This window comes from Artibeus jamaicensis, unplaced genomic scaffold (genome assembly GCF_021234435.1).
Source record: "Artibeus jamaicensis isolate MK-2021 breed Jamaican fruit bat unplaced genomic scaffold, CSHL_Jam_final scaffold_847, whole genome shotgun sequence".
Classification (NCBI taxonomy): Eukaryota; Metazoa; Chordata; class Mammalia; order Chiroptera; family Phyllostomidae; genus Artibeus; species Artibeus jamaicensis.
Genome location: NW_026522057.1, coordinates 4,749,821 through 4,772,446, shown reverse-complemented (window position 1 = coordinate 4,772,446; position 22,626 = coordinate 4,749,821). Strand labels below are relative to the sequence as shown.

The following is a 22,626-nucleotide window of genomic DNA, read 5'->3' as shown; positions in this document are numbered from 1 at the left end:
TTAAGAGCCGGACCTGTCTGGCCCCATTGCGTTTCTGGTGAGGCATCTGTTGACAGCAGTGACAGCTGAGTGTGTAGAGCAGGTCTCCAGCCAACCGGGGGTCCAGAAACTTTCCGTGGCCTGGGGGTGGGAGGAAATGAAAAGGGACGGTTTTTGGTGTTTCCCCAGATGTCAGTTTTGGAACCAGAAGCTAAAGCCACAGAGTGGGGAGAGTTGGGTGCACGCGGGGCTGGGGGGCGGGCAGTGTAAGAAGAGCACACTGGAGGGCAGAACCCATGCGACAACAGATTGTAACCGCAACAGCTGGCACTCCATAGGTGCTCCGTAAATATTTTTTGAATGATGCTGAGTAAATAGTATGTAAATGGCATTTAAAGTTAAATGAAACTTTATTTTCAGCCGCGGTAAAGATCAGTCCTGCTGGCCACGGGGCACGGTTAACCTCATCTATGAGGAATATTTTCCATTTGCCTCAGGGTCATTCATTTATTCTGCAGACATTTCTGAAATACTTAACTTGCACTAGGCAGTGGCTTAGCTCCTGCCCTCGTGCAGCTTCTAGACTGGTATGAGGAGAGAGACTTGAGACAAGGAACAGCAGGAGGAAACCTTTATGAAGCCCTTTCACGCCTGTCCCCTTCTTGCTCCACATAGCCTCTTGGGTAGGCCAGACGGGGTTTTTTGGCTGTTGTGAGGACACTTGAGAGGACAGTCCTCACCTGGCAGGCTGGCTGCGCTGGCTCCAGGAGGTGGTGCACAGAGGCCATTTTCAGTTGAGTGCTCCGCAGGCACACCCGGGCACACACGGGCGTGTTTCAGTCGTCTTGCTGGTCTGCCAGGCTGTCCCACAGCTGGCATTGTAGGGTGCATTTGTGCACGTCACCAAGTTTCTTTTAAAGTCCACATCTAAGGTTTTGAGTGCACGTGATAAATGTTTTCCTTGCTTCCTCCCCCACCCCTCCCACCTTGGCCCAGAGGGCTGCACGTGGCCACCATCGGAAAAACTTCATAGGTTTGCCACAAAGGCTTCCAGGGCCAAGGCCACCTGCTCGCCAGGGTGTTTCATATTCCAGTCAGATAATCTGGGTGATAATGGGTTTGGTTTGGAGCCCACCTTCCAAGAGTGAAAGGGACCACTCACTACTTTGCCCAGTTGTTTGCAAACTATCTTCACTGGCTGAAAGACTCTTAGGGCTTCTGCCCAAACAATAAACATGTCCTCTCCTGTCAGCACTCAGGAGCTAGGTGTGTGTTTGATTTGAGTCTCAGGCCCCAGAAAGACCTTGGGGCTGGGGGTAGTGAGTGGCCATTAATATTCCGTGGTCGCGGGTCCTCTGTGTGGGGTGAGCTCTGAATAGCCTTCAGTGCTTGGGGGTGGGCAGGGACCCTTGCTCTTCTGCCACCCAGCAGGCGTCTGTTCTGCGCCAGGCCTGATTCCGGGCACCTGGTACCCGTTGTCTCACTTGAGCTTCGAGGCCCGCTCCTGGGTGGTAGGCCGGTGAGCCAGGCCCTGCGGCTGACCCGCCTGCTCTGCCATCTTGATTCCTCCAGATCACACAGACCGAGGTCCAGCAAGGACAGCAGCAGTTCAGCCAGTTCACGGACGGACAGGTAAGACATCCGGCGGGGGTGGGGGTGAGCAGTTGGGGCTGGGGTTAGTGGATGACATCTGTGAGTTTGGATGGTTAGGGTAGCTGTCCTGTCTTCGGTTAACAGTGAGTCGACAAAAATTGTTAAAAACAAGTAGTCTTTAAATCAGCCTGTCCTTTAGGTTTATAGACTTGTGGGAGCTGAACATAACCTTAGACATTGTCTAGCCCAAATCCCCAGTTTACAGATGAGTAAACGGAGCCCTAGAAATGGGACATGCCTTGTCCGTGCTCACTCAGCTGTTCATTGCAGACCCAGGACTAGAACACAGGTCTCCTTTTCCCTCTCTAGAACTAGTTTTCTTCCTAAGCCATGTTGCTTTTTAATAGCATGGATCGGTTGGAATGCCGAGAACATGGGACCCCTCAGCCTCTCTCGGTGCCTGGAATTCAGTAATTCTAAAGCCACATGACGATAGAACCTCCCCTGCTCCCCTGGCCTTCCCCTCATGCTCTGGTCCCAGACAGCCCTGCGGACACGATGGGGTGACGTGCCCCGACTCGTGTTCTCTGCTGCCCGAGCGAGGGGAGCTTCATCTCCCACCTCTGCTGGCACCAGGCACTAGGCTCACGTGCCAGGGCTTCTGGGGCCAGGGTCTTGGGCCTTGGCTTTTGCTTTCTTTTGGGGACACCTGAGAAACCAAATATCCACTTGACCCTCACCTCCCAAAGTGGCTCTGTGAGCATCTGCCTCCCCCCTCACAGGTCTTGGCTGTAGGAAGTGTTTAATCCCAGGCGACCTCCTCAGCAGGGCCCATGTAGGAGATGCAGGGTCAGTGTAGCGTCCACCTGAGCCAGATATTCCGAGGAAAGGAGGAGAGGGGGTGATCCTGCTGCCCTTGCCAGTGAGGATTACTGAGAGTTGGGGAAATGCTGACTTCCAAGCTGCTGGTACAGTGGTTCGAATTGCTTGTGTTTGTCACAGAGGAACAGCGTGCAGCAAGCTCCAGGCTCTGAGCTAACGGGAGAGGCAGAGCCCAGAGAAGTGAAAGCCACAGGAAATGCAACTCCCTGCACCTCTTCCCCGCCCACTACACACACCCCCTCACACCGTGCGGGTGCCTCCTGTGTCTGCTGCTCCCACCCCCAGCAGAGCTCTACACCCCCTCCTCCCTCTGACGCCTTGCAGTGGGTGGTGGTTGAAGTGTCTGGGGCCCCCAACCAACTTGAGGCCCATAGGGAGCTGCATGCCCCTCTCCCAGGGGTGACCTCACTCTCTCCTCTCCACCCCTCGCAGCAGCTCTACCAGATCCAGCAAGTCACCATGCCTGCCGGCCAGGACCTCGCCCAGCCCATGTTCATCCAGTCAGCCAACCAGCCCTCCGACGGGCAGGCCCCCCAGGTGACCGGAGACTGAGGGCATGAGCTGGCAAGGCCAAGGACACCCAACACAATTTTTGCCATACAGCCCCAGGCAAGGGGCACAGCGTCCCTCCCCAGAGGACCGCCGACCTCAGCACCTCCTGCAGGCTAGGACACTGGTGCGCTGCACCCCCGCCTGGGGGCCGAGATTCTCCAGCAGAAAGATGCAATATTTTTTATTTCCTCCTTTTCCATTTTTTCCAAGGAATTGATATTTCAGTATGTTGTGTGTCCAATGCTATGAAATGAAAATATTAAATAACATATTTATGGCATTTCTTGAAGAGTGTGGTTGAAGAAATACTTCTTTTGTTTTTCTTTCTTTTTTTTTTGGTTCTTACTGCCACTTCTTTTTAGGAGCAATCTCCTAACAGGTATATGTTATCTCCTGACTCTTGGAACAGCTGCTGCCCCAGGATCCTCCACCTTGTTCTATCTTCAGATTAAATTAGGTGAATGTGTGTAGCTTCCTTTTCATTGGTGTCCATTCTCCTCGTCTGGCTCTTGCCCCAGAGCTCTGCGTATTTGCATCGGAGGCCATGGAAACGTCCCTTGTGATTAGGAGATGAGCTTATTTGTCATGGAGAGTGGGTGATTTCACTCCCAAACCTACTCTCACAGGGACCCAAGGAGACTAGAGCTCTGTGCATTTACCACCACCACCCCGTCTTTATTTTCTAAATGCATTAAAAATTGTGCTAGTCTCCTTTGTCGCATGGACTTCAAACTGCATAACATGCAATAAATCTCATTTTAGATAATTAAGAGTCTTGAGTTTCTGTATCCGGAAGCATTCATGGGGCTGCTTTGCTTGGGTGAGGCTTGGAAAGGTTGGTTTGCCCTCAGGTTGGGTGTGTATGAAGGAGGGGACCCCTTGTGGAAAAAAACTAAGGAAAACTTACTCTGAAACGTATCTGATTCAAACTGAGGTCTTCGGCTGATTTTTAAAATGAGAGTAGGGTCTATTTGCTTCTCAGAGGTCCCTGCCTGCCTTACTTCCTGGGCTACCACTGTGGGCAAGATTCAGTTGTGTCCTGTGGGCTGAGGGTCCAGAGAGCACCTGTCTTTGAGAAAGCCGTCTCTATCCTTCAACCAAGGACCCGGTTAAATCCCTCCTCCCCAGCCATGGCACAACATTGAGTTGTCCACTGTGGCCATGGCCTGTAGCATCTGCCAAGAAGGGCAGCCCAAGCCCTTGTCCAACAGCAGGTCATGAGAGGTCTATAGCCAGGGCTTGTATCCTGCTAATTGCAACAAGAATAGAAAGAGCATCTACTTCACTGACCACAGAGGCCAATGGCAAGCCGTCTTTACCCTCATCACACCATCCTCTCAACTAGAACGAGGCCCATTGTGTGGGAAGGTGGGAGAACTGGATGCCAGAAGTGAGTATTAGCTTCTTCTCTGACAGTAATATACCATAAAACCTTGGGCAGCTCCCTGTTTTGGGGGCGCTGTCTGAAGGTGTGAGGTGGGCATGGGGAGGAGTCTTCAATGTTAGATGATTGCAGGTCTGACCTGGTGCCTTTATAAATTCCCTGCTGGCAGCCATGGCAAGTACTTGGACGTCTGTACTTCACCATTGAAAACATACACAGTGAAATAAAATATGACAGGATAGAGTTAAGAAGAACATAATTGAGTAGGAAATCAGAATCATAGAAAACAAATATTCTGGCTGTAAAGAGCTGCTACATGGTGGTTAGAATTGGATTTCACATCTCATCCTGGGTTTCTGCACCACCAAAGCAGAAGACCCAGAACCAGGTAAGATTCATACCATGAAAAGAAGAAAAAATATTCATTTGCAAAAGCAAAGATTTGTTTTTTCTAGTTTCAGGGTTTGGGATAAGGATACCTCTCTGGCGTTGTCAGGGAGGTGGGGCAGATACTATCACCATGGGGAATAGGCATGGTAAGAATAGGCATGCCTTTCTTACCTTTCTTCCCCTGGTAAGAGGCAGCCCCAGGGGTGTTGGATTCCCAAGGTCGGTGCCCCCACCCCCATCCCGGACCTTTCTTTAAAGGGTTCACTGACCTTTCCCACTGCTTTAGCCAAACATGCTGCGTGCGTAGCCCCATGAGCAAATGCAAGAGGAGGGTAAAGTCAAGTGCACGGAAGAGGCCCTGGCCTCAGAGAAAAAACAAGCTCAGCTGTTCATTTCCTGGCTCACCCACCCTATTGAGGCCACTGAACTGTCCCACCTTGCTGCTCTTTGACTCATTCCTGAAAACCCAAGCGTAACTGGAAATGCGTGCCAGTCAGTGGGTCCCCACTTTCCTGTAGACTTCCAGACTGTCGTTCTTACTTGGGGATGTTCCATCGGTTCTGATTGGCAAGCAGCTTCCTTGCTGAGCACGTTCCCTTTAAATTTCCCCGCCAGCAGGGCCCATGGGGGTGTAAACAAACACTTCAGTGCAGCCCAAGACAGCCCCTATCTAATGCCCAACACGATCCCCTTACATCCGGAGCGCTCTTTAAACATTTTTCCTAGCACTTGCAGCACTTGTCCTCCATGTGATCTTCACGGTGACCCTGCAGGGGAGACAGGAAGAGGGATGGCGATCCCTGTGTGGCAGATGGAGACATGGAGGCCCATAGAAGTGCAGTGACTTTCCCAAGGTCACTCCCTGAAAAGGGGTGGAGTTGAAACCAAAACATTGGATCCCCTGTGCATACACAGCTGCTTTTTCTGGCTGAAGGGGGTGTGTGTGTGTGTGTGTGTGTGTGTGTGTGTGTGTGTGTGTAAAAGAACAAGGTTTTACTGAATGTGAACTGACTCCTTTTGCTCTGACTCCCCAAATCTGCTGGCCCGGCCTTGAGTATATGTGGAATGAAGGAAGCAATAGGATCTGGGCAGTGGACAGCTGGTGGTTGGGGTAACTTTCCTGGAGGCTGATGCAGAAGCCTGGAGGCCCCTGGGATTGAAACAGACCACCTGGCTGGAATCCTTGCTGCTCAGTTTTTCTGTGGCCACAAGGGGGCAGCATGTAGCACCCAAGTCTGGGAGATGCCATGTCTCACCCTCATCCAACTCTAGGAAGTATGGTAGGAATTATGGCAGCATGACTAGATCCTCCTTGGCCCCTTCCTGATAAGACCCTTAACTTTTGAAGGGAGGGGCCTCCTTAAGATTACATCAGGGTAGGTGGTTAGATTTATTTTTTTATTTAATATTTATTTGTTTTTAGAGAGGAGAAGGGAAGGAGGAAGAGTGGGAGAGAAACATCAATGTGCGGTTGCCTCTTGGGCGCCCCCTGCTGGGGACCTGACCTGCAGCCCAGGCCTGTGCCCTGACTGGGAATGGAACCCGTGACCCTTTGCTTCACAGGCCCATGCTCAATCCACTGAGCTACACCAGCCCTGGCTGGTGGTTAGATTTTAACAAGGACTTTCTGATGACCTTAGTTTAGCCAAGGCCCTATGTCCCCAGCTTTGTGTCTTTCCACCCTCCTCCCCGCACTCTGTGCTCCTGTCACACTCAATTACTTGCTGGCCCCTGAACCGAACTCCCATATTTTCAAAATGTACTGGCCCCAGTGTCTGGAATGTCCTTTTCCAGTTATTGATCTCCTATACGTCCATCAAGGCCCAGTTTAATGGCCCCTGCTGAGAAACCTCTAATTCCTGGAGCAGAGTTAGCAAAGACCTCTTCAATGTTCCCATAGCAACTTACACAGTCTCTATTATTAGTGCTTGAATACACAGTCATTCAGCAAATATTTCTTTGGCACTTTCTGTGTGTCAGACATTGTGAAGACAGATGAAAACAAGCCAGCGAGGTTTATGCTATCACGGAGCTTCTCCTGGGTTGGGGCGGAGGTGGGAGAGGGAATGAGAGAGACGATAAACACAGACAAGTTGAGCCCTGAAGGGACTCCCTGTCACTGTTAGAATTTTCTGGTTTCGACTGTCTTCTCCACTTCCAGGTCATCTCTGCGCCTCCTGAGCCCAGCACAGGGCCTGGCACCAAAAGAACAATAGTAACTGATGAGCAAGTAAATGAACATGAACCCTTCCCCGCAGCCAGCCTTCAACAGCGCTCACATTCCCACTGCTGTTACTGTTGCTTTTTTCTTAACTTTTTCTTGAGTGCTGATCTTAACGCTGGAGGGCTGTGCGATAGAGGTTATCCTTTTAAGAAATTTCTGTGAAGGAAAATATATCTAAAGCTTGGCACCTGAATAGATGATCTCATTTCATCTTCACATCCTCATTATAAGTAGGTATTCTCCCCATTTTGTGAGTGAGAAACCAAAGCTCAAAGACGTTAAGGAATTACCCAAGGGCACCAGCTGATTAAGTAGAGCCGGATGCTTCAAGAAGCTTCCTGCCCCCACCTGCTCAGCTCCACTGGTCTTGTCCTTACTGTTCACGACTCTTTCCTACAGAGAATGAGAGCTCTCCGCCCCCAACTCCTGGGTAGAGACCTAGCCTTTGTCCCACCTCTCCAGCTATCCACAGGCCTCCCAGGAGGAGAGGACTGGGGCAGAGAGGTCAAGTAAGTGCCTGCTCCCCCGAGTGTGGCCTCCTCTGGGTCCCCTGAGCCGGGATGGCAGCCTTACTCCCTAGTTTGCCACTACCACAGCCCAGGAGAAAGGACGGGAGGGCAGCAAGTCTGGCACTCCTGGGGAGAACCCGAGCCGCACTCCTGTGGGCCAGGCTGGCTGGTGCTGAGGAGAGGCAGGTCTGAAACAGGACCCAGCTCCCCCATTGCAGCCTGGGCCTCCCACTAAGTCCCGCCACCACTCCCCCTCCCCACCCCTCCCCCAGGGCCCTGCGCCTCTCTCTTTCAGTGAAGAGCGTGAAACAGGTGCTTTCTAAGGTCTTGTTTGTGTCGACATGTCTTTATTTTGCTTTGTGTTGAAATGATGGTTTGGCAATGTATGGAATTCCAAGTCCACGGTTATTTGCCCTCAGCATTCTGGAGATACTATTTCATTGTCTTTTGGCAAAATCCGTTGTTGCTGATGAGAAGCTCACTGTCAGTTCAATTATTGGACCTTTGTAGATAAGCTATCTTTTCTCTCTGGTGGCTTTTAGAATTTCCTTTTTATTCTAGATATTCTATACTTGGGCTGCAAGGTGTCTAGATGTATTTTTGTTTTGTTTTTAAAGATGTCTTACTAGGCAGTCTGTGGGCCTTCACAATCAAGAAATTCACGTCTTGTTTCTGGAAAGAGATGAGTTACTCTTTCCAGTATCTTTTCCTGGAACTAACACCGTACAGCACCTGGCAGAAGTGAGGCCTGCTTGAGTGAATATTTATAGTTTTAATTTGAACATTTCACCTAAAATGTCATGTGGTGTGCTTGAGTGTGATGTCGTTATATTACAGAATTACATGCTTATGATTTCGTAATGAAAAGAGGGGCGTTATTTGTGCCGGACTCTGTACATTCTGGATTTTCTCATTTACTCTTTGATGTCTCTTTTCTTTCGTGTGTTTAATCTCCTTATTGTTCTGCTGAGGATTCATGCTGAGGATTTCCTCAAGTTTAGCTTCTAATTCACTAATTCTCTTTTCGGCAGTATTTACTAACCCATCTGATTTTTTTTAAATTAATTTATTTATCTTTAGAGGGGAAGGGAAGGAGAGAGGGAGAGAAACATCAATGTATGGTTGCCCTTTCCGCATCCCCTGCTGGAAACTGGCCTGCAGGGAACCGGCCTGCAACCCAGGCATGTGCCCTGACTGGGAATCGAACCGCGATTGTCTGGTTCGCAGGCCCGAGCTCAATCCACTGAGCTACACCAGCCAGGGCTGAATTTTTTTTTTAATGTGACTCTGTTTTCTAAAGTTTCTAGTTTTCGTCATATCTACCATATGCCCATGTTTAATATCTTTCTGTTCTGGTGTTATAAATGCTATTCCTTTATCTCCGAGAAGATTTTAACAATATTAAACTTACTTTTAGATTGTTTCTTTTTCTCTAGATCTCTCAGTGTGAATTCCCCCATGAGAGAGATGTCTCTCGAAATACTGTTATTTCTTCTTCTATGTTGTGAAATTTCTCCTCCAGATGGTTATCTTCAGCACATTTTTCTAACTGGGCCGTGGGACATGGGGGCCGCCCTGAGGGATGAGCTCCCAGCTCTGGCTGCCCAAGCCCGGTGGAAGCGCCCCAGCCCCAGACTCGCTCTTCCACTGCCGTCTGGGCTTGGGGTTGCTCGTGGTGTGAATATCAGGTCCTGAGCCCGCACCGCATGTGGGTAGGCTTGAGGTATCATACCCACCTGGGTACTTTTTCTACCCAAAGCCAAGGCCAGGTGGCTTGCAGGCTGACCTATTTTGGTCCTGTTTATGGCAGACAGCAGGTTCCCAGACCCTGCTCTAGGCAGGAAGCCCGCCATGCCACTGGTGGGGTCTGCGGGTATACTTCCCATTTCTCTGGAAAGCTGAATCCCTCCTCAGAGGTAGAGCTTCAAATACTGCTCACCACTGGAATTCCTTCTTATTTCTGGCCCTTAGAGATTTCTCATTCTTGTTTTCAAGCTTGGATATATTGTTGTTATTTTTAAAGATTTTATTTATTTATTTTTAGAGAGAGGGGAAGGGAGGGAAAAGGAGAGAGAGAAACATCAATGTGTAGTTGCCTCTCACACGCCCCCTACTGGGGACCTGGCTCACAACCCAGGCACATGCCCTGACTGGGAATGGAACCAACAACCTTTCCATTTGCAGGCCGGCACTCAGTCCACTGAGCCACACCAGCCAGGGCTGCTGTTATTTTTAATTAACCAGCATTTATCTTGTATATTCACAGCTTTAAGGAGAAGGGACTTCAATAAGTTGGATCAAGTTTGACCTGGAAGTCCCACGCTCTGGGTCTCCCAGCCCTGTCACCGAGCCCCCCTTCTCTTTCCGGAACCTGTGTCTCATTTATCAAATCTCATTCCTTTTTTGAACTTCCTTCCCTGCGACTCAATCTGCAGCCCCTCCTACTCACACAATCTCCCATCCTGAGCCCTTATCCAAGTTCCTCCCACCAGAGGAGTGGGGAGCAGGGAAGCTTTTGTCCATGCACTCTCAGCAACTCAGAAAAGTCCTTCCTCCCTGCTCTCCCACCAACGTCACTGTGCCAGTGGCTGTCGCTGGGAATACGGAGCCTTCCGGCAGGACCGCAGGACATGGCCTTCAACATGGTCTTCCAGGGGTTGGGGTCAAGATGGAAGAACCCCGAAGGCAGAGGAGGAGCAGTGCAAGAAGGCGTGGCTTTGACCTTCATTTCCACACCCCCTCCTCCTTCAGTGTATCCTGATTGTGGGTCCTCCTCCAGCCCCGAGGGTCAGTGGGGTTCACTACTTCTTGGCCAGTGACACTGATGACTGTCCCAGCCAGCGGGCATGGTCGGGGCTGGGGACAGCTCAGTGGCACGTCCAGATCCACGGGGAAAGAAACCCTCTGGGGCCCCCCTCCAGCACCTCTCCCCTGCTGGCTGGCCTAATTCTCTTGCCCACTCAGGCCTCCTTGGGAAAAGGAAGCAGGCCTGGTCTTTCTCTCACACTTCCTCTGCTCTCAGTGGCGGTGGGTCCCTGGGGGTGAGTAATGCATGTGATGCCGTCACTTCACAAACACCCTCCACTCTGATCCCCCCTCCAGCTTAGAAGAGCTGCAGGACTGGGGGGTTCTCGCAGCATCTCCCCTCTCCATCCAATGAAGAGCAGTAGGATCAATGGTTTGCATTTGCACAGCTCCCAGCATGGCCTCGACTGTTCACACATTATTGCTTTCAGTCCTCCTATCAGCTGCGAAGGTGGGGCAGAGGTGGAGTGACCAGCTGGTCCAGGGTGGAGCCAGGCGGTGGAGCCAGGCGGTGGAGCCAGGCAGTGCAGCCATGACATGTAGCTCAGCGCTCTGCTCTTTCTGCCCCTGACATTGCCAACCTCCCTGGAAGCTGGCTCCCTCTCCGCCCCACTGAGCTCTGTCCTGTAGGGTGTCAGCCTCCAGGGCATGCGCAGGCTCAGGCCCTGGCCAAGCTCCCTGGTTTCTATCAGGCCCAACTGAACCCTTCAGCCTAGCATTCAAGACCCCCTGTGTCCGCTGCTTCCTCTACAACATCCTCCCATCCCACACCCACCCTGCCCATGAGCTCATGTGCACACACACTGCAGCACAGGGGTAAAGGGCTGTACCAGACAAGTCTCCTCAATAAGCCTCAGTCTTCTTGCCTGTAAAATGGGTGTGAACAGTGTCACCTCAGCGCTGTTGGGACAGTGAAATAGACAATGCAGACAAAGCCCCCTGTGTGAGGCTTAGTATTTAGCCTGGGCCTTATCAGTGGGGGCTGCAGGTACTTGTGCTTCTCTATTCCTCCCCAAGCCCCACCCACCTCTGGCCCACCCCAGCAGGTCCCTCTGCCATTGCCTGTGCAGATGTCTGCCTCCTCTGACCTCTAGCAACCCCAAGAGCTGTAAGAAAACCCAGGGGGTTTCTGGGGAGGGAGGAGGAGGAAGCTTGTGGGTGGAACCCTGACCTGCTCACCCCAGTTTAACCACAGCACTTCTGACTGAATGCTTTTTACATGTTGGGGTGCTACCTTATGACTCTGTCTGTAACAAGGATTCCTTTGCTAACAGAGTATGAAAATTGTTCACTTAAATCATTCTTTCCCACTCCTAGAAAGCCCTGGCCTGACCTGAGGTCATACTGGGAGTCAATGACAGGCTTGAACCTGGCCCCTGGTCCCAGGCACTTGCCGACCCCTTGACCCTCTCAGAGGAGTGAGCCCTGGAGAACAAGGACCAGGCCATCTGGGGTCCCTTGGCCCACAGCACTGGTCCCAGGCTCACATGCACAGGAGGAAGGTGCCAGCTGGGGGAGTGGACTGGCCACAGACAGTTCTAGGCTCACCCCCTGCCTGCTGTGTCTTTACATGAGTCCCCTTACCTCTTGTCCTCAGCTTTCTTTCGTGCAAAGGGCTGTTCTAGGTCCCACAAGGACCTAGTACTTAGTTGGTGTCCTGCAAATGGGAAGCCCTCTCCCTCCCCACTCTTCTTCTCAATCAATACTTGCTCCATTGATGGATGATGGTGACAGTGACAAATTGCAGGAGATCCTGGGGCCCTGCCCTCTTCCTGTGGTACAGAGAGGGAAACTGGAGCCCAGAGCCAGGGGGCGGATTTGCCCAGGTGGGACAATGATCGAGTCTGGGCAGGGTAGGATATTCTGGCAATGTTAGCAGGGAGACAACCAGAGTTGGGGTGCGAAGGAAGCTGCTGAGGAGGGGGTGAAGGGAGCAGTGGGAAGAAAGGGCAGCGGAGGGCGGGAAAACCACAGCACCCCTCCCCCGCTCCCTGCAGCGGAGAGGCTGACCGAGAAAGCCTAAGACAGGTGTTTGCCCAGAACAGCGCCTTTGTCACTCAAGGCTGTGGTGGGGAAATCCATTCTCCCAGTCATGTCTTGGGAATCCAGATGGGGGCAGGGAGGCAGCCAGGTGACCCTCAGAGTGGCCACCTGTCTTCTCAGAACCAAACTTGCTCCTCTGGTTCTCCTCTCTCTCTTACACACACACACACACACACACACACACACACACACACACTCCCATTAAACTTTGCTTATAGACTCCTAGACCCATCTTCCTCATCCCTCACCCCTTAGGAAGAGTTCCACGTGCCTTCACTGTAAAAAGGAGAGGGCCCGACCCTCTATCACACACAACCTACAGGAGAACAGGCCTCTGTGCCCTCTTCATAGTCCTTCCTGAGATCGAACTTCCATCCTAGTTGCAGACACAATCTCTTGCCGCCTCCTGTTGCCTTTGGTGGGGTAATCTGGAGCTGGAGTTGGGGAAGATGATGACAGACCCACTCCCCACAGTGAGGGTTCCTCCCAAGGAGTGGAAAGGACTTTTGCACTTTCCCAAAGGGGAAGGGGGGTGCGGGGTCCAGAGGCGATACTGAGCTTGAGGATCGTATTTCCCAGAACAGACCTAATTTCAGATATTCCGGGGGCTAACAAGGGCAACCTGGGTTTCATGTCCGCCATAGAAGAAGGGCCCGGAAAGACCCCAAGAAACATCCCCAGGTCCTTTGTCATAGCTTTCCTTTCCACCACTCAGGTCCCCAGACCTTAGTCCCACCCCCAGGGCCCCTGACCGATGAGGTTGGGGCAGACAGGTTCAGGCAGATGAGGGTCTGGCAGAGCCGTGCCCGGTGTCCAGGGGGTGCTGGCTTCAGCACACACGGAGAGGACGGTTAGCCCAGCTGGGGTGCTGCATCCATAGCAGGGCCCTGGGGGGCAGAAACCCTCCCCAGTTACCCAGGGAGGGCGGGGCATAACCTGCCCAAGGGCCTCTGACTCTGGCCCTGGGCCCACCCGGAGCCAGAAGCAACTGGCGAGATTCTGGTCGGACCCCAGAAGGCGCCCCCTGCTGTGCAGAGGGAAAGGGTGAAGGGGTGTGCGCAGGCTGCCAAGCCCGGCTTGGCCCCCCCCCCCAGGTCCCTGAAGCCCCCCCCCCTGCTCGCCCGCAGCTCCGCCTGCCTCCCTCCCCCACTGGCGCTCAGCAGATCAATGCTGCCTTTGCTGACAGCTGAGAATCGAGCTCGCCTTCCCGCCCCCTCTCCCGCCCCTCCCGCTCGGCTGCTTGGTCCCCCGAGATCCTCCCGAAGGAACGGGAAGAGTTTGCTGCGAAAGCGCTTCACCTTGGGGCAGGGCCTGCGGAGGGAGCGGCTGGTGTGGACCAAGCTTCCACAGGGGAAGAGGGCATGGGGATGGGGAACCCCGAATCACCGCCCCGTGCTGGCCGGAGAGAGCTCATGAGAACGAAAGGGCCGCCCCTGCACTACAAGCTAGAGAGACGAGGCCAGGCACTGAGAACTTTCCAGCTGGAGGGGGAGCGCGGTGGTGGAAAGCCTCGCGGTGTCTGGGTGGGATTCTTGGGGCCTCTGGGCACGGGGTTGTCCAGCCCGAACGCTGCCTCCGAGCTCACCTCCCTGCACCCCTGTGCCCTGCCCCTGGTTCCCCGACCTGGGGTCAAGCCAACGGAGCATTTCAGACTGAACCTGGATCAGAGGAGACTCTTCTTTGGGGCCGAGTGGCCTCCCTCCCTGGGGGCTCCTCCCCCACCCTGAAGAAGGGAAGTTCAGTGGGGGTGGGTGGGAAGGAAAACGGGCACACCTGGGGCCCACGTGCTACACACTCCGACCCAACTCCGCAGCGCTGGGGCGTCAGGCTTCGCAGGCAGGAGCTGCTCTCCTAGCCACACGGTGCGCCGGCACACTTCGCACAACACAACCTGCACGGCGCGTACTGGGCACAACCCGAGGGGCACACCTCACCTCTTGCACCGCCAACACCCAGACGGTCGGACCTACACGTCCTTCTTCACACCCATTTACCCGGGACCCACAACACGCACTTCCACGGACTCAGTCCCACCACCTGGCAGACCCCTAGCCACCGCCCCTGGACACACGCAGACACTTCTGCATCCACTCGCACCCAAACTCCACGGCACGCGTGTCCCGTCTGCAACCGCGGCAACAACTCCGCACTCCGCGCCCCGCTATCCACTAGCACACAGTCGGCGTTCCAGCCCGGCCTGCGGGGCCACACAGCCCCTCGCGGCAGTGCACGCCCCTTGCCCGCCGCCACGCGGTCGGGTCCGGGCACCGACTGGGCGGCCCGTGCGCGCTGGCCCGCCGCCTCCGCCGCGTGTCCCCTCCCTCCGCCCGGCTCGCGAGCTCGCTCGCTCCCTCCCGATTTGGGAAGGCGGCCGCGGGGCGGGCGGGGGCGGGCGGGGGAGGGGCGGGGCGGGGAGGGTGACATGTGAGCAGCGCGCCAGGGCAGGTGGAAAGGCGAGCGGCATGGAGCGCGTAATAAGAGAGTTGGAGTCGGAAACAGCCGCCCCAGTCGCCGGGGAAGCGGGCGGTCAGAGCGGGCTCCGGCTGCCCCCAGGTTCCGAGCGCCCGCCCCCCGCCCCGGCGCAGCCCCTGCCGGGACCCTAGCCCCCGCCGCCTGCGCCCACCCCGGGCCGCCCTGCCGGCCTCGGGTCCGAGCCATGTGCCGCTGAGCGCCCTGCGCGCGCCCCCCGCCCCGGACTGTCCCCGGGCCCCGGCCCCCACGCCAGGCGCCGCCCATGGCCGAGGCCCCCCCGCGCCGCCTCGGCCTGGCCCCCCCGCCTGCAGACGCCCCCCGCGCCGAGCTGGTGGCTCTTACGGCGGTACAAAGCGAGCAGGGCGAGGCGGGCGGGGGCGGCTCCCCGCGCCGCCTGGGCCTCCTGGGCAGCCCCCTGCCTCCGGGTGCACCCCTCCCGGGGCCGGGCTCCGGATCGGGCTCCGCCTGCGGCCAGCGCTCCTCCGCCGCTCACAAGCGCTACCGCCGCCTGCAGAACTGGGTCTACAACGTGCTGGAACGACCCCGAGGCTGGGCCTTCGTCTACCACGCCTTCATGTGAGTTTGCGACCCCGCACCCCTGGCCAAGCCGGGTGCTCCCGCCTCCCGCAGCGCCTGCGGGAGCCTAGGCTACCCTGGGTCAGCCGCCGAGCCCTGGCTCCGCCTCCTGCTCCCCATCCCCAGGGCCGACCCTCATCTTTTCTTCCTCAGGCCTGAGTTACATGACTGATAGCCCCAGCCTGACCCTCACCCTCAGTCTCCAAGCCTTGACCCCTACTTTGACTCGCTTCTGACCTCTCCCACCTCAACTCCTTATTTCCATCCTGACCTCCAACCCCTGCTCCTCTGTCCCAGATGCTCCCCACAGCCAGCTTCATCCTCTCTGCAATCTGGATCCACCGCAGTGGGGCTCCCCTTTCCTCATCCTCACCTCTGTCTCCCTGTGTCCCACATACAAAGGGGGCCCTTTGGCCCCCACACACTTCTGTCATCTCCCCAGCTGTCACTACATTGGGCTCCCACCTGGGCTCCCCTTGGAAATGACCCTCTCCAGGGAAAGTCTCCACCCCAACCCAGGGCGGGCTCCCCGTTGTAGGTGTTTGGGGTCCCAGGGAGCCCCCTGAGCTCTGACACTTGTGTGCTGTCTGTCTTGAGTCTTCAACTCAGCCTCCCCTCCACCTTCAAGTTGCCAGCAGCAGCAGCAGCGGGCTGCCTAGCCTGCCCAGCTCGCTGGCCGCTTCACCAGGCCTGGCTCTGGGCAGCCCAGGGGAAAAAAGAAAGAGGAGAGGGGTTGGTTTGGAAACACTGACGCTGTGAACCAGCCCCCCCCACCCCCGGCTCCTCCAACTTTCAAAAACACTGACCCCTCTTGGATGTAAAGAGTGAATTTTGGCAGCTCAGAGCTCCGTCTTGGGGGAAGGCCTGGGCCAGACGGAACATGAGAGGCCCTCCGATATCAGTTGAAGGGCCAGGCCTGGCTCCGGGACTCCAGGTTAGAGACCTCCGGTTCCTGGAAAATGTGCTGTTGTTAATCCCTTCTTGCTGCCCCCAGAAAAGGACCCTTTGTTCTTGGGGTCTCCTGGGTGGTCCCTGCGCTTCTCCACCTACTGTCTGACAGCTCTGCCGCCTGCCTGGCTGTCCCTCCGCCAGACTGACTGTCCACCTGTGTGAGAACTGGCCTGTCCATTCATCTCTCCACCTAACTGTCCGACAGCCCTTTTCCTTGTCTGTTTCCCTCCTTCTGTTGACCTGTCCACATATCTGTGCGCCTGTCTGTCCATCTGTCTATTCACTGATTCACCTGTCTCGCTCTTCTACTGGTCTGTTTCCATCATCTTCTGGTTTATCTTCCCTCCTGTCCCTGTTTGTCCGCCTCTGCCCTGCCCTAACTGGGCTCATGGAATTTCAAAGGCGAAGGGGAGAGGAATGCTGGCAAAGGAGCCCCCTGCCCCTGGGGAGGGTAAAGGAGGCTGACCCTCAGCCAATGAGCTCCTGGGGTGGCGGCCGTGACTTTGTGCACAGACCCCAGCAGAGAGTGAAGATTACAGAGGGTGTGATGGTACACTTAGGGTCAGGGTCAACAGTTAGGAGTAGCATGGCCCCCACTGCCCACCGGGAGGCCTGGGGTGAATATTTTTGCTGCTGGGGGATGGAGGTTCTCTGCTGGGGCACAAGGGATGGTGGGGTTGGGGCTGAGGGGAAGGGACTGCTAATGAGTGAAAGCATTTTGGAGCCCTTGCCCACATTGAAGCCGGGGTGCCCAAGGACGGGGAGGTACTCCGCGGGGAGCAGCTTCACCCTCCATGGGCTCTCTTGGAGATGACTTTTTCAAGCCATGGCTGAGCCTGGGCAAGCCAACAGGGCTCTGAGGTCGGGGGCTTAGTCTTCCGATCTAGTCTCTCAGCTCTCACAAGGGTCACGGAAAGTGAAGGCTCTGACTTGTGTCCCCCTGGCCAGCGACTGTCTTCACCTCCTCTGGAAGGGCCTCTCCTTCCTCTCTAGGAGCTAAATCTGCTGGTACCTTTGCCCCACATCCTGCCTTACTGGATGCCAGGAATGCCCTGGCCAGGGGCATGCTTGTTCTGACCACTTGTCCCTAGGAGCCCAGGGCTGAGGCATTTCTCAGGAGCTGTGGGGGAGGGCATGCGCTGTGATCTCAGGTTCTTGGTCATCCACTGGCGATCAGAGGAGGCTGAGGGGTCAGGAGCACCGCCTCTGGAATGCTCTGTGATGTTGGGTTGATCACTGGGCCTCTCTGAGCTTTAGATCTCTAGGCCATCAAAGTGGTCAAAACCCCAACCCTGTGGCCTCCCTCTTGGATGAGGTAATGGGTGGGGAAGAGCTTGGTGAAATGCAAGAGCCTTTTGGAGCATGAGGGTAGGATGTTATCACTGGGTCTGGGCAAGGGAGCCACACCGGGTCTGTGCCCACACTGGGTCTGGGCAACAGAGGCCTCTCCTGTTCTTCCGGAGCTCCAGATGTGGGTTTTCTCAGCCACTCGTGGTAAGGTCTTGGGTGAGCCAGGAAGTGCTTCCTGCTTTTGGACTTTTAGTCCTACTGGGGCACGTTTAGTCAAATCCTCCCTTCTTCCCCAGTGACCCTCAGAGGCAGCCCAAGTGAGGGGAGCCCAGTGTGCACAGTTAGCTGACCCCCTTCCTAGAGCCCAGCAGAAAAGCCTGGAAGAGGAGGGCTCAGGAAGGAGGGAATTGGGGTGAGCGGGGTCCAGCCACCCCAGCAGACACCTCCCTCGCACCTGCCAGCCAGCTCCCACTGGGCCCTGGGTGGAAGCTGCACCTTTTCTGGCCCTGAGGTGTGGGAGACTGCCCAGAGGACAAGCCCCGATTCCGCCTCTCCTGCCAAGAGCTGTGGCTCTGGGAAGTGCGAACCGCTGACTCCGGTCTTCTCCTTGAGATCTAGAATGAGGGCTTGCTGGCCCCTCTCCGAGCTTTCCGTCTTCGCGTTAGGGCCTCGCTGCCGTCACTAAGCCCCTACTTCCTCCCCACATCCCCCGCCCTGATTTCAGCCCTCAACCCTTCACAGGTCCTGCCCTCTGAATTTTGAGAAAGAGCACATCGCTGCCCATGATGCTTTTTGAGCCTTTGGAGGAACGCTCAACTCGATGCACCCTGTCAAAGGCCCCCCCCACCCCCAGCTTCCCTTTTGGAAGTCAGAAGGCTGCAAGGGACTGGGACAGAGCAGAGCCCCATCTGTCCCCACCTTCGAGCCCCTGTGCAGCGCTGCTCCCAGCCCCCAGGGGTGCAGCAGACTTTCTCTATGTGAAGGTTTACGCTCTGTAAACATCCTCCCTCAGCCCCGTCCCTGGGGGCAGGAGCTGTGGGAATGGGAGGAGACGAGGTGGCTGCTGCTCCTGGGCCCTCAGACATCTCACCCCGGCCCCCACCCAGCTTCCCCAGGAGAGGGGGCCCCCATCTGAAGAAGAATGTCACCAGGATCAGAAACAGTCCCAGCAAAGGGTACCGCGGGCAGGTGTCCCTGCCCAGCAGGTCCTCATATTTGATAGCCCCACTTTGCTTATGAGAAAACTGATGCTCAGGGGACCAAAGTTGCATAGTAAATCCATGGCAGACCAGCACCAGACCCGAAGACTCCTGACTCCCTGGCCAGGACCCTGTGGCCGCCTGGGTGGGGTCTTGGGGTTGAACTGCAATTTCGGGTCACGTGAGGCACGTCAGCCCTGTGCTGAGCCCGTGCTGAGTGCTCTCTATAAACTACTCTCCTGTGTCTTTCGACCGGGGGCGAGGCAGGCGAGGAAACAGCCTCAGGAGAGGTCGCCCATCCGGTGAGAACGGAGGAGCTACGGCCAAGAACCGGGTCTGACCTGTAGCGGTCTTTCTCCTGGACCTCAGCTTCAGCTGTGCCCCGGCCCCAGGCTCCTCCTGTGCGTCCAGGCCTCTGTCCCCAGCACCCAGCACACAGGCAGCAGGAGGTGGGCAGTGGCGGGATTTTGTGGAGTTGAGTGGAAACTGCCCAACTTCACCCAATGCAATCACACTTCTGCTGTGCATGGCTTTGCACACATGTGTATCCCTGCTACAGCCCTGTCAGTCTGTCTCATGCACGTACTCACTGCAGCTTGGACACACACGTCCGTGAGTGTCAAAAAGGTGCAAGCGGCACACCTCCAATGAAAAGAAATCTAATGCACAGCTGCTCTCACCTCTTCACTGACATCACGGAGGCACACCCGGGCCTGTGGGCCCAGCCTGGACCTCTGGGGCGGAACAGAGTGGGCCCCATTCCTTGAGCGTGTTACCTCCACCCATCCCCACTGCAAGGCTGCCCTTCCGGGTCTGTGTGTTCATGCATCCCTTGGAGAGCAGCCTTGGACCATGTGGGAGCAGGGTGGCTGACTCTAGAACTTTGCTGGCCTTTGCTTGTCCTGAACGGCCCTCGGAGATCCTGTCTAGCCCTGCAGTGGGCTGGTGGAACAGAAAGGGGCAGACACTTGGCTGAGGTCATACCTGGCGGGTCCGAGGTAGAATTGGGCCAGGAACCCAGGCCTTCAGCATCCCAGATCAGGACTTTGGATACTATTTTCCCACACCCCAGCTGATAGGGAAGACTGATGCTCCAAGACCTTGGCCTTGTAATGGGGAAAGTCTTGGAGTGTGACCCAGATGTTTCCTGCTGCTGTTTTCCAGCCGCAGTCCTTTTGCCCTTTTGTTTGGTCTTTGTAAGAAGGGGTGAGAGGAGGGACCCGTCCTGCCAGTCTTCTAGCCCTCTCCCTGCCCTTACGCCCTTTGCTCCCTCCTCCCTGAGTTCTACTTTGGGGTCACTGGAGCAGGTTAGACCTCCCAAGGTCAGTCACCCCACTCCATAGCACACTCGCTCTTTTCGTTGAGAAAGAAGCCCTGCTGAATGTCTGACTTCAACCCCTATTGCTGCAGAAGCCTCTATTCTCAGAATGTTGGAGCCAGGAGTGTTTTAAGAGATGATTATTCTTGGGCTGATGGCAGCACTTTGAGTGGGTGATTAATTTAAGGTTCTCTGAGCCAGACAAGGGAGCTGAAACCTCCTGGGAGCAGGGAGAGAAGGCTGTGCAGGTCCCCAAGGCCCTGCCCCTTTCCCTGCCCAGAGAGGGAGGCCGTGCAGGAAGCATCCCTGGCTGAAAATGTTCGCGCCCCCTTCCTCCCCTGCACCGATGTGGGTCTTTGGCCTGCTTGTGGGCTAGGGGCCCCAGCAGGGAATTCTGCATGTCTGACCTGGGGGCAGCTCCTCATAACACGCCCTCGTGTGGGAGTTGTGGGGCTGGAGTGGAGGAAGAGGAGGGACTTGCCATTTCTCCAGAGACTGTCCCAACAGGGCTCAAGAGCATGGGGTCCGAGTCCAACAGACTTGGTTCATTTCTGATTCTACCCTCAGCAGTTACATGTCCTTGGGTAAGAGACTTAACCTTTCTGGGCTTCTGTTTTCTCATTGGAAACATGGGAATAATAATAGCTGCCTCTAGGATTGTCAGGGCTAAATGAGTCCCAGCACCTGATGTTGTGCTGGGCACACGTATTCACATCACCGTTGTGATGATGTTGTTATTACTGCCATTCCCTCCCTGGGGGGAGGTCGGACCGCTGTCCTTGGCTCAGCACAGTGAGGTGTGTCTGGGTGTGTGGAGGGGCTGGCGTCGTGTTTGCCCGTGTCGCTGGGCCCGCAGCTCTCCGCACGGAGCCTGAGGACAGGCGCGTCTTCGTGGACTCTGAGGAGCACCTCGAACACGCCACGCCCATGCTGGGCCTCTTACTGCTGCTCTCTCACCCGACCCTCTGGGTCATTCTGCGGGCAGGCATGGTTATGATCACCCTCGTTTCATACCCGAGGGAAGGGAGGCCGGTGAGGGGTCCTCACTCACTTGCCCAAGGTCACACAGCTACTGAATGGTGGCACCAGGACTCCAACCGGAGTCTCTAGGACCTTACTCATTCGTTCCTTCCTTCACGCGACAACTATAATTAAAGAGCATCCATTGTGTGCCAGGCTGGGGGGGAGGGGCTTGCAGAGGGAGGTAGACCGTGTGTGGGCCCTGCAGGGAGAGGGGGAGGGCCCAGTGAGGAGGCTGCTGAGCCTGCCCAGACTGCGGACCGCTGGCCCCTCCTGCTTCTCTCCCAGGGACGCGGGTGTAGGTGTGAGTGTGTCGGAGTGTCCATGGGGAGGAAGGTGCATGTGAGAGGCTCAGGTGTGGACTTTTTGTCAAACCCTGCAGCCAGCCAGGCCCCGGGGCGGTGCTTGGGCCCAGCCAGAGGTCCCTGGGAGAAGAGGGTAATCTCTTCCTCTGTCCCAGAACATCATCCTGGGGATGGGGACGGGGCATCCCTAAGGAGTTTAGAGGTCTCGGTCCCCATGCTTACTGGGAAAGTGCCCACACCTCCTCCACCCCAGCCCCTGGCCTCACTGTCCACCTCTGTAAAATGGGGCTGAACAGGGAGGTGAACACCAGGGCTGCCCGGCACAGAGAGGGACTCGGGATGAATGGGAAGAGATGCTCTCTCAGAATCCCGAGTTGTTTTCTTAAAAGATTTTATTTATTTATCTTTAGAGGGGAAGGGAAGGAGAGAGGGAGAGAAATATCAATGTATGGTTGCCTCTCGTGCGTCCCCTACTGGGAATGGCCTGCAACCCAGGCATGTGCCCTGACTGGGAATCGAACCGCCATCCTTTGGTTCGCAGGCCCACGCTCAATCTGCTGAGCTACACCAGCCAGGGCAGAACCCTGAGTTTTGTAGGGTTGGGGGGAAGGAGTTCTTCTTCCAGTACCTTCTTCCTTGGTTCCTCAGAAGACTGGGCAATATTTAAAAGGGCACCCAGAGGGCTGCGTGCCCCCACCCCCAACTCTGAGGGGCTATGGAGAGGGTGTGAGGCAGACCCCTGGGTCCCCCAGAAATCACTCCCTAAGACTCCAGGCTTTCTGGGCAACTCTGTCCCTAGGGCAGGATCTGTGTGCCCTGGGGCTTGGCACCTGGGGGGTGAGGAAGGAGGGGCAGCCCCGGGCAGCAGACTAATTGGGCTGGGAATCCGTGGGCAGAGCCTGAGGGAGGGAGGGAGGCAAAGGCAGCAGGGAACTCAGCGATTCCTTCTCTCTTCCCTCCCTCCTGGAGATTCAGGCAGTAGTGGGAGGAGCAGGGTCTCTGGGCCCGAGCCCAAACCCTGCAGGAAAATCCAGGGCACTTTCTTCTGAGACTCCTTGGACATCTAGGCCAGGCTGGTGGGACAGGGGACAGCTTGCAGGAAATAAATGGACCGTGGTTCCCACAGAAGCCAAA

General features: G+C 55.7%; 2 protein-coding genes across 8 annotated transcripts in view; both read left to right on the top strand.

Moving 5' to 3' along the window:
- The window catches only part of NFYC (nuclear transcription factor Y subunit gamma), a 66,008-nt gene extending 62,236 nt beyond the window's left edge, over positions 1-3,772 (top strand). For 5 of the 6 annotated variants that reach the window (XM_037149232.2, XM_037149230.2, XM_037149231.2 and 2 more), the window contains 2 exons: positions 1,552-1,611; positions 2,575-3,772. In XM_037149232.2, the coding sequence (XP_037005127.2) occupies positions 1,552-1,611; positions 2,575-3,006 (492 nt within the window). In that variant the 3' untranslated portion in view covers positions 3,007-3,772. The remainder of the gene's footprint in view (positions 1-1,551; positions 1,612-2,574) is intronic. The other variant, XM_037149234.2, reaches the window with a different exon arrangement.
- An 11,323-nt stretch (positions 3,773-15,095) lies between these two features.
- KCNQ4 (potassium voltage-gated channel subfamily Q member 4) overlaps positions 15,096-22,626 on the top strand; it is a 54,522-nt gene continuing 46,991 nt past the window's right edge. For both annotated transcript variants that reach the window (XM_053660672.1, XM_037149707.2), the window contains exon 1: positions 15,096-15,409. In XM_053660672.1, the coding sequence (XP_053516647.1) occupies positions 15,096-15,409 (314 nt within the window). The remainder of the gene's footprint in view (positions 15,410-22,626) is intronic.